Source organism: Chelon labrosus, assembly GCF_963514085.1.
Source record: "Chelon labrosus genome assembly, chromosome: 4".
Lineage (NCBI taxonomy): Eukaryota > Metazoa > Chordata > Actinopteri > Mugiliformes > Mugilidae > Chelon > Chelon labrosus.
The window spans coordinates 17805216-17817425 of record NC_140340.1 but is presented as its reverse complement, the minus strand read 5'-3'; the positions used below and the strand labels follow the sequence as shown (position 1 = coordinate 17817425).

Below are 12210 nucleotides of genomic sequence, written 5' to 3'. Positions count from 1 at the left end.
AGGAAATGACATTGCCAGAGAAGCAGACTAAGCCAAGGCCTTATCTGCATTAGTATATATATAGTAATGTAAACGGAGATGGCAGTGACATGCATTTAGCACTTAACTGTTTGTGTGTGTGTGCTTGCACGTGTAAATAATACTATTAAAGAGTGCAGATTCTTGAAAAATTAATTTTTTTCCCCCAGTGGAAATACAACCATAGCTTTATGTGCAAATAGCTTTCCCACTAAAATGGCAACTATAAAGCAACCTAATAAACGGATATCATGCCTTCTACATATCAGCTTCTCTCCATTTTCCATTTATCCGTCTTTCTCTCCATCTCACACAAACTAGCAGTCGATGCGCGTGCACGCACACACACACACACGTACACATTTCTTCAGAAAGCTATCACACTGACACACAAGGCAGCCCATCAGTGGGTCAGTGGAAGATGGTTGCCATGGCAGCACATCCCGAGCCATGTTGCCGCATGATCAGAGGTGTGATGCTGCTGAAACCAGCCTGCACTGCTGCCTGCTTGCTGCTATACAGAATCGGAAGCTGCTACAGAGTAAATCCCCAGATGTCCACGTACTCGCCCCAAACCCTGTGCTACCGTGTGGAGCACAGGACATTAAGACAGGAAAGCATTTAAAGAGATGAACCATTTTGTTTTGCCTCGTTTGTTTTCACAGCATGCCATCTACATGTGGTGGCTATGTTCACACTGTGTCTTGTTCTGTGTAATATGCAGGGCTATGAGCAGCATGTGGTACCGCCATAAGATTTAATAGATCTGCCAGCTGAATACACCATGAATAATTAGACCATCTAATTCAAATGCATGTAGGTATGTACTATATATTAAAGAGAGATTTGTTCTGTCAAAAAATATTTTATATCATACTATGTTCTTTAATAAAATCTTAAATTATAATATAATAGCTGCATATTATAAGCTAATAGCATCTTGAACACTGGAAAGAAGTCAGGATATCGTGACATTAACAGTTACAGGAATACACAACAGACAGACAGATGTGTCGTTTTTTCAGGAATAGCTTCACAACAGGCAAAATTAATAAAAAAATATCAACCTGCATCTGTCATGCCTTAAAAGCTGCTTCAATCAGTATTTCTGTATTAACAATGGATCAAATGACTGCGTGGAATGTGTCATCGTGATGTCATAGTTCTCTGGCACTGAGCTCTTGTCCTCTAATTTCTTATCTATTACTAGCAATTCTGTGCTATTACTGTATAGCATGTGTCCCTCTCTCCTCTTTCCCCTCCCCCTTCCTTCTTCCCTCCTCCTCCATCTTCTTGTAAATGTCTCTGGCCTGGAGTTGTGTGTTTCCAGTGGAGCTCTATACTACATCTGTTGTCGTGGTCTCCTCAACCTGCCCAGTCTTCATGGCCTCCTGAAGTTATCCACTCCTACCTGAATGAACAATTGTCCAACCTGCCTATGATTCCTCTTATATTCTCAAACTGTCATGTAACATCATCAGCTATATCATGTATTTGGATCATCATCAGATTCTACATGTACGCTTTAGTCAGACGTATGTATCTATGACAGATGTATGTTCATCTCGTTCCTTGTATCCTCTCTCTTCTCTGTCTCTACCTTACCTCTAACTCTGCATTAGGCAGATGGGTCCTTCCATATGAGCTGGGTCCTGCTCAAGGTTTCTTCCTGTTAAAAAGGAGTTTTTCCTTGCCACCGTCTCCTTCAGGCTTGCTCTGGGGGTTTCAGGCCGGGTTTCAGACCGGATGTTGTAAAGCATCTTGAGACAATTTGTATTGTTATTGATGCTATATAAATAAAATTGAGTTGAACTGAACTGATCCTGGCTCTTGGTCTCAGCTTTGGATTTTGGCAACTGCCTCCAGTGAAAAAGCTTTGGTACATCGACTGTACCTACCCTGCACCAAGCACCAGACTGAATGAAATTAATCAGGCTGACGGATACACGACTCCAGATGAATGCTAATATTGCACTGTATCATCTGGAGGTGTAAACCTGCAATGTTTTGCTAACATGTTTGCTGGATCAACTTTATGAAGTGATAATGTATCAGTGTCTTTCCAGCTGGCTGTTCTGCTCCTGAGAGATCCCGAGTAGCCAAGTGGATTTATAACGCGTGAACATGACAGCAGATCTAAACTTGGCTAGTGCACACACACTGCAAACTATCACTTTATGCACTGAATGACAAAAGAATAGAGGGAGGGAACGTTAATTAAGGAAATCATATTAAAGGCAGCACATGACTGATTCTTCTATTCGTGTTTTAGGTTGTAAAAGAGGTAGCACTGAATTAAAAACACATTGTGGAACAAGCTAACCCTACACTGATGCTTGCATTTATTACAGCTAAGAGCCCTTTGCTGCTTCTCTCCGCAGTCAGCCAAAGAGACTGGAACATTTGGAGGCAAACCAACAGCTGAACGAATATTTTTTTTGCATAGAGATGTTCCAATTTAAGGTTTTCAAACTGCCAAAAAAATACGTAAATCTGTCAGATACAATAAGCATGTCCAGGCAGATGAGCCTCTTGTGAAATTCCCATATTCCATCGCAAACATTATTCTTTCATTCACCCCGTCAGCTAAACAACATTGCGGAAAAATAACGAGTTATTTTCCTAGGGAACATCTGTATCAGACATGAAGAGTGCTTACATACACCACAGCTGAGTGCCTGAACAAGATCAATCAAAACAAACTTAACACTGAAATGACACTGAATGCTGAATAATAGTCATAAGTTAAACACCAGATATGGGGAAAAAACAAAACAAAAAACTGTACACCCAGCAATATAAAGCGATTACTGCTGAGCTCGTAAACCGGCCTCTTAAATAGGGCTTGCAATAGGATGATATCATTTGAGTGAGGGTTAAACTGAGCCAGTATGCTGTGGAGAATGTAACCACAGGAAACATTTATGATTCCAGACGTGGTCAACACTAAATACAGTAGGAATCCATACCAGCACTATTGTGTGACTAAAACAGAGTCACTCACTTAGTGGTGGTAGTCAGCCTGGTAGATGACAAAAGTGCAAAAATGTTTATCAACTTCAGTGCCAGCTGACATTTCAGGAAGATGAAGTGTCCGAGGACAATGTAGAAAATTAAGATTAAGATTAAGATCTGTCGGCCAAGTATACTTGTGTATACAAGGAATTTGGTCTCTGCATTTATCCCATCCGTGAATTAGTGAACACACAAAGCACACAGTGAGGTGAAGCACACACTAACCCGGAGCGGTGAGCTGCCATGCTACAGCAGCACTCGGGGAGCAGTGAGGGGTTGGGTGCCTTGCTCAAGGGCACTTCAGCCGCATTCTACCGGTCGGGGGTTCGAACCGGCAACCCTCCGGTCACAAGCCCAAAGCGCTAACCAGTAGGCCACGGCTGATGTATGACTCTAATATTAGACTGTATATAATTCTGTCTAGCTGTAAATAATAGAAAACCTCCATAACATAGTCCAGTACAACCACTCCAAGGCAATATCTGAGTGTGGGCTTTGTACTCGATTGCAACCTACTGAAGTCTTGATTAACTCAATGCTTAAAGCCTGCATGAGCAAATGTAATATGCAACATAACTTCCATCAGCAGTGACCAGTTTTCAGCCAGCAACCGCTCATAAACCACAACCTACACAGGACCAAACTGCAGACAGACAAACGTGAACAGCTGCTGAGGAAAATTGCCTCAAATCCAAAATATTTTTCTCAGGAGGTGGTGGAGACCAATTGTGAGCCAAAACGAGAGCAAATGTCGAACCCAAATCCACATACCAGTGCTGCTCTGTGTCTGCTGGATGGGAACTTTATGAGCTAGTGATGATTAATGCTGCACCGTGTCTGAATGTCTAACTAGGCTACAATAGATTACACATTGATTCTAACAATGTTGTAAGGCCCCAACAAGCTTGGTTCAGAGTTTTTCTGTACTGTACAGGATAACAATTTATTAATTAAATAAGTTAAGTTTGATTTATTATGGCTGCGTAGACTGGAATGTTAAATACTCACAATAATATGAAATGGTGAGTATCCCATAACAGCAAACCTTTCAGTATGTCTTGGGAAGGCTATGTGTATTATTAATAAAAAGGTCTCTTAAATAAATTCTCATTTAAGTGGGACAAAACAGATTATTATTCAGCCCCGCGTTGCCGTGTAGAGGATAAAGGAGAAACTATTCCTCTCTGATGGAGAGATGGAACTGATGAGGGGACTTAGATGTATGTAGTATCAGGTTATTGATGAGGAAGACACTCAGTGGCAGTGATTACTGTCACTGTGTACACATTTAGCCTTGGATTTCCAGCACTGTCTGGTTTGGATGAATCAATATTCATTACACGCTGAGCAATGTGCTGCAGCTCCCTTTTGCTGGACAGTTTCATATACAAGCTGATCCACAACATACCTTGTTATATTATATTATATTATATCATATTATAAAGGCAGACATTTATAACGTCTGGACTGTTTCAAGCATTTTATATTGTCGTCAGCATATCATACTGCAACATCATGGATGTGCAAGAAGCCTCACCGCACTATTCAGATGCAGTTAATTATATTAGAGCGGATTCCAGCTCAATGAAATGTGTGAAACTGTAAAACTGGGTCTTTACCAAAAGGGGAGCAGAAATTGCGCCTCTCCACACAGTCGATTTTCAGCTGGTTTCCATGGTTACGCAGGAGGAGCCTGATCTATTTTCAAGAGCTGGTAGCTAATGGTTCTCAATGAGCTGAAACTGTAAGTGTGTGACAGGGGATGTAGTAGAATACTGTAAAAAGAAAATTGGAGCATGTGCTGCTGCGCCCGCTTCAAAAACAGGATTAGCCGGTTATCTACACCAAAGGCTTTCCGCATGTTTATGAGGCAGCATTAATTCTAGATATAGAGCATCCCAGTATTTATGCATTACAATCAAGTATACTTTCTAGTGCAATGACGCACGACCAGCAAAGCATACAAATGAGAGTGGTTTCGACATTGCTGTATCTCGCATGCAAACTATTTGAGGTTAGAAAGAAAACAGCATACAATATTTTCATATCTTGGTGTGTTTGGGCAGGCAAATAACTTGTTATTACAATAGCATGTTTATATGCAAATACACCCATGCTATAAAAATGTTTTGCAGAGACCAATTGTTCCCATCTGGGAGTCAGCCTATCTGGGGACTGCTGCTTCTCATGGCCTATCACAGAGCATGAGGAGGCATTTTCAAAAAACTGTTACATAAAATGATTAGCATCTTTGGTACCCATCGTGTTGAAAAGCAGATGCGTGTCCCCACGCTCACCTCTCTCGTGTATCCGAAAACATCACAGCTGAGCCCATGCAGAGAGGGAACGGGGCAGATTTAAATAGATTTTGAGTTCATGGATTTTACTGTGAGGAAAGGACCCATTCGACTTAATCCCTGTTTAATCCTTACCTTATCGCGATCCTGCTGTCTCATCTTTTTCACCTGTCTCTTACCAAAAAGCTAAACCTTTCCACGTGGAGCTCATCATCCATATGAATCATCCTAACTCCATCTAGGACTGAATTCTACTTTTACTGACCCAGTTCTATTTCACACTTTTTCTTTAATGCTCCAATTTCTTATCATCTTAAGTGTGTCTCTTTTTTCTCCTTAATGCACATAGTAAGAACGTGACCTGGCATGCGGGGCCTAATGAGCGCTCCAGAGGCTGAGCTTAAATCCCACTGCATGTGCAACAGTGATAAAGCTGCTACACCACACTGCAGAACTGTCCTTGATTCGTTCTCTCCCTCTCCCCGACTCTCATGGTCGGCTGTCAACTTGCGAGAGGGAATGAGATAAAGGCACACAGAGGATGTGAGGTGAGGGAAGCAAGGGTAAAGGCAAAGAGTGAAGATAAACTGAGGAGAAAAAAAAATCAAAGATGCAGCATTTCACATCTGCGACCTGAACTATTTGTTGCAGGTGTACCTGCAGACACAATCTCAACAAGACTCAAACACTAGTTTGAGGTGAACGTGCAACTGAGAAAACACCTGATGGCATCTCTCCTCGGAGAAAAACTTCAGAGAGTTTTCACTTGCAGTCAACACAAACTGACTCTGACAATGTCAAAGGAACTTTGAGAAATCCTTCTGGAGCAAGGATAGATGTGTATCTGCAAAGGCAGCAGATGAAAGCTGTGTGGTAGACCTGACAAATAACATCATATACAAGCACAAATATTGAAATCCAAAATGCTGGCCTGACAAATTTCCTTCATGGAAGCATTTTGTATTCAACTTGAACATTCAAATATTGTATTAATTAAATATTAAAATGCAGCCTGAGGTAATGTCCAGCATTTCAGCTCATTGCTTCGTGTCAGTAAAATGCAATTTGACAACAACTCCTAAGTGACCTTTCCAAAGTCACATAGCGGAGGCCTAAAGGGCAAACAGCCACTGATTGGTTTAGGTTGTCAAGGTAACAAGAGATTTTAAACCCAGAGCTCGTCTTCAGATACTCTTACCCATTAGCCAGGTTATCGTCATCATCATCCGGCAAGCTCTTTCCTAGAAGGTCAGTGTCGCTCAGGTAACCAGACTTGAGGTCGGTGTCGTCGACATCGAGACTTTCCATGAGCTCAATGCGAGACGTGCTGCTAAGGCGGCTGGAGCAGCGAGCTGGCATGGTATGGGCTGTGTACTGGGAACCAGACTTGCTCCCCTGGAATCCACCACCGGTGGAGGACGGAGCATCACCGGCCTGTAGACGAGGGCTGGACTGGCCATGGCGCCAGGAGAGAGGTGATGAGCGGTTGGACAGGCTGGATATGCTGCGAGCGTTGGTCTCATCACTGTCATAGCCCACATTAGTGCTGTCCAGACAGCTAGAGAGACACATGGGTGGAGGGTCAGCGTTTTTTAGAAATTTATTTGAGGCAATTAGATGACAGTCTCATCAGGAAGGACACAGAAGTTCATAAGGATCAAAAGGAGAACACGCAAGACCTTCAAAGAAACCCACAGTGGCACTGAGTCGCAGTTGACCCAGATACAGCGGTTGTGTCGTATCATCTTCAGGGACTAGAGCTAGAAATGTTGCCTCTCCAAACCCAAAGAGAAGAAGAAGAATGAACTGATATCTCTGTATTAACAAGTACTTCTTTCTGTTTCTCCAAATAAAACATTTCCAAACACCAAGGACTTCGCTTTTATGACCAAACCAAAAAAACAAGTTAAAAGTGTCAGACCACCTCACGACATTATTCAGTGTGTTTTTGTTTTTCCTATTTTTCTTTTTTTTTTTTCCCTGTAAGTGGGTCAGGGACGTTAGACACGTCCAACAAATGGCTGGGAGCATCTTCTGTGTCTGTTTATTACATAACTACATGAACCGAGTCGCCCAGATAAATATTGCAATATGCCTACGACCATGCTGGTATTTTTATCCATTGTTCATGGATAATTCATCCACACGGAGCCTGAGATTCTTTGCTCTCACCAGTGTGTGGCAGATTAGCTTGTTTAAGACACACCTGAACCGATCTTATCAAAACTGTACATCAGTCTGTATACAGTAGCTTTTAAGGTTTCTACTGTAATCATGAAAATGACAAGACGTCTCTGCAAGCCAGTGTACAACCAGAGTTTTTCACACACGACAGTGTTATCGAAGGAGTCATCTTAATAATGGTTTGAAGATCGTAAATGATGACATACATCAACTGAACTGAACTGTGTTCTTTAAACCTTTATAGTGCGAGGAATCACATGTGGTAACTTCCACAGACACTTTAAATTGCGTCTCGGTGGCTCTCAGGCAGGTCGAGAAGCACGTGGTTTTCACCCAGCCAATCAGCGAAGTGGTCAAATGTGCTCTGCAATGTCCACCTCTGCATGAACGCTGTTCATAACTGCTTTATTAGGTACCACGAAGAAGTGGCCTAATGTTGTCTAATGTGATAATGTGTATGTTGCCTGAATCAGCACTTGTGTTCTAATGATCTAAATACATGTTTACATTTGTTTACCACTTAAAGGGCAAGGAAACTAAATTAAAAAACGCCTTCTTATGCCCTACAATAACACTCCAGGGTTTGAATTTTTGAATTTCCAAGTATTTCAATGACTGCCCTATAAAGAGTGAAGATGAGAAAAACGCACTGTTCCGACACATAAACTATTTTTATAATAAAATACTACAGTACTACAACAGCCATCATATTTCAAAAGGTTTATGCACAGTAAACACATTAAAACTAAGGACTTTAGTGCAACATCACTTAATTTCTGGCAGAATAAAATTACACAAGCGACTTCTACTATATCATCACGTTATTAAATTATGATACTGAGCCATCAGAGAACAACATCAGCATTTACTTACTCTGAGCTGACCCAGCTGAGATTTTTTTACGGCTAACATTTTACTAATGCTTAAGTTCTGGATTAAGAATCAAGAATTTTTATGCTTAACATTTCTTCATACTGTAGTTTTGTCCCCAGCTATTTACTTCTTGGCTTGCTGCTTATTATTGTTATTATAATTAATTGAATCAGTGCATTGGGGATAACGGCTTACTAAAGGAGGAGGAAAAGCTTCACAGTGCTTCAGAAATGAATATAAATCTCCACAATACACATGTTAAAATTGAGTTTCAGATTTGGCATTGGTGTGAAAATACTCGTGCGTCTCATGATCCAAACTTTAAGGTAAAAAATGAAATTCTCATGTTCTCTCACAGTGTTCGGTTACATTGTGTTTTCTGAAACAAGTTCATGTCAGGGCCTCTTGTCCAGGAGCCAAACTCAAGCAATTCCTAAAATGATGTCATGACCATGAAACAGAGATGGGCCATTTAAGAAGGATGGAAGCCAGATGTGCACCAGGTGGCAACTCTCCAAGCGGCCACGGCGCAACTGTTTACACGTGACTGTGTTATGCATCGATCCAGCGAGCCTGTGTTTGTGCGTTTTCCTGCGCTCTGAAAATAAATTTAGCGAATGATTTCATCCCATGATTTTATGAACAAAACATGCACCATGACGGGGCGGTGGGGGACGCTAGCAAGTTGTGATATGTAGCTGTATGAAGCTTACCTATGGCTCAGCTGGGAACCCCGTAGGCTTGACATTGTGTCTTCCAGATTTTGGCGGAGGTCGAGGACATTCTGCACAGTCCGCTTCCTCTGGGATTCGGGGTCTGTGGGACAGTCATGCAGAGCAAATGGTTATAAAAATGTAGAAAATCACAGCGTTTCTTAAAATGTGGTCTGCGTTTTAAAACAATCCAGACATGCATACACACACACACATTCATTGCCTTCAAATATATGTGTGTTCTCGCTTGCATTTTCTTTTTGTGTCTGGTCTGATTCTGCCTTCTGCATAAGAACACATGCGGCGTATGTTCACATCATTACGCAGACAAATTTCACTCCTTGGGCTTCTTCACCATGGTAACCTCAGCTCAAACCCCCCTCTCCATTGATGGGGCAAGTCTTCAAAATGAAATACAGAAAGGTAGCCTGTAACACAAATTGCCCACCAGGGGGATTCACGCCACACCAGCATCTATTTCAGATAAGAGCTTTTGTTTTCCGAGTCATTCAGGTCAAGTTGTGAGGCTGACAATAAACTGAACTGCAGCCGGAACAGTCTCACTACAGGTCAGCTTATTCGGACCTGGCTTTGTGCAATGTGAAATGTGCAGTCAGTGGGCCACGGCTGTGTCGAATCAATATTACAGTACAATCAGTAGTGTTGTTGTGTTAGCTGCAACAAATGAGAGAAATGTCTCACAAACACAATGAGCTGGGGGTTTTTTCCGCTGCAGCGCTCAGGCACAAACCCTCAGGGAGGAAGAAATTAACATTCACTGCATTAATGGAGAGGAGAGGCGAGGATGTCAGGGGACCACGCGTCAAATAATGCGCTGTTTTCATAAGATGTTGATCTACCAATCGGCAAGGTGTACAGGGAGTGTGAATTGCCAAAACATTTACATATAGTTCACATTAAAATTGCATTTTCTAATACCCTTTTGCACTTCAAAAATGTACATAAAAAGACACACAAAGCTGGATGAATGGGTATTTATTACAAAACCTTTAATACAACTAGCTGGCTGAGTGAGAGAGCATTGAACTTGAAATGTATAGGATGATTGCGATAGATCGCTGCCAACTTTTGTGAATCATTAAATATCCTTCCTTTTCTTCAATTGTTTGTCTCATTTCAGTCTAGAGGCCCGGCTCCAACCTTCTCATCCAGCATATACTTGGAAAGACACAGGTATCGTGTGACCCAAAACAATTTGAAATTTAATTTTGGCTCAATTTACAGAAGAAGACGTACACATTTCAAGGCCTAATAAGACATTTAAGTATATAAAAAAAAAAAAGACTGCAGATGGCTGAGTTGCAGAACAAATCAACATCATCAAATTCTTATTTCCTTGCTTCATTATTGATTCCTGGATATATATACAGAGGAATTCTAGACACACACATGTGAATCTATTTTGAGTACACTGTATATAATATGCACCGTGCTCTTGTACAGTGACCGACAGTCTTCTGGCACCCTGCATTGCAGTGATGCCTACGCTGGAGAAGGAAAACTCGAACAGAATACCGAAGCAGATCCGAATCGGTAAAGTCCTATGAATGATGCAACACCCCAGGAAGTGCTCTACATTCACACAGTGCAGAGGCGGACTGAGGCATTTGTTCTAAAATGGGTTATTGGACCTCAGTAATTAACTGTACAAATACGGATAAATCAAAAAGGTCCTGAGGCATTTCCACAAACAATCAAGAAGACTGACAGCCCTCGAGTGGGCTGTTTCCTTACAGAAGCATGTGATGCAGTGAGCACATGATAATGTGAAAGATATAAAAACAGTGAGGGATGATGGAGGAGAAAGAGGTTTAAGGCTGAATAAATATTATTCCGGATTTCCAAAACCAATACTTGTCAACTTGTTTCTTGGGCAAGAGACCAATTGCTTCCCTTTGAGCTGATATATCAAAAAAAAAAAAAAGAAGTTGTGATCAGAAAACTTGGGTGACTTGTTGAGAAAGACACATTCTAAAACTTTGTGCCAGGAAAAAAAAACAATTAAAACACGTTGACATGACTAATTTTTACATTTAAGAGACACCAAGACGACACCTCCTCCAGCTGAAGGTGGCCGTTCAAATGCCACAGTGAAACACATAACATGGGAATCATATTTATCTTATAGAAGAGTTGACATCTGACCCTTGCGTGCTTCTGTGGCTTGAAATAATAACAACTGTGACCGTTGCTTCCTGCAGACACAGTGGTCTTTCTGATCGCTGCAGGCCACTTGTGGAGATCCGGCATGACGGAGCAATTAGGATGAAATGAGGGTTGCTCATCCCCTCACTGTTATAGAAAAGACTTCTGTAGTAGACCGCGCTCTTACGCTTCGTTCACGAGTACGAACCCATTTATTACACTGAAGCAGAATCTGCTTTTCATAGATCATGCTTCACTCTTTAACATAGTTTCAAGGAGTTTTTTTAAATTATTACACAGCACACAACGCAAACTCCTCTGTGTGAAAAAGAAGAACTGGGTTATACAAAAGTTGTTGATATCTATACTTAAAATTCACAAAATAAGCATGAAAATCATTTTCTAATCTAGATTTTGATTTCCTTGTGCATACCAATCCTCTTGTGATGATTTGTACTGTCCCACTGTTATCTAGTGCATAGGCTTAAATGGACAGTTTAATAAATGGGCCTATTAACTAAGTTGACCACTTTTGATGCCCTACTGGTAAACAAAGAGACCCTCTATTTTAAGAAATAGAAGTTTCCTTTCAGGGAGCTCATAATGAGGTATGCTGTCGAAGCAGAGCACTGCATTAAGCACTAACCAGGCCTTGAATGTACTACAGCCTATAGATAAAGACATCTATTTACAGTAACTAGCATGGCCACTGCGAAATTACAGCAACGATATGGAAAATGTTTCAGTCTGAAATGCACAAACAAGTGCTGTTATAATTAAAATACATCGCTCTTTATTGCTTGCAATCAATAAAGAAAATCAATAATTAATGCTGCCGCTGTTAATTATGTCTCCATCACCACGTTACCATTTTAGGGGGAGGGCTCTTTTTGCTTTAACAAACACAAAGCACTCGACTTGTGTCAAAAGCACACACGGGATTA

At 41.2% G+C, this 12210-nt stretch overlaps 1 protein-coding gene across 2 annotated transcripts in view; it reads right to left on the bottom strand.

The window, feature by feature from the left end:
* The window catches only part of nav1b (neuron navigator 1b), a 79077-nt gene that overhangs the window by 28449 nt on the left and 38418 nt on the right, over positions 1-12210 (bottom strand). For both annotated transcript variants that reach the window (XM_084542439.1, XM_084542440.1), the window contains 2 exons: positions 9101-9203; positions 6529-6888 (listed from right to left, as the gene is read on the bottom strand). In XM_084542439.1, the coding sequence (XP_084398565.1) occupies positions 6529-6888; positions 9101-9203 (463 nt within the window). The remainder of the gene's footprint in view (positions 1-6528; positions 6889-9100; positions 9204-12210) is intronic.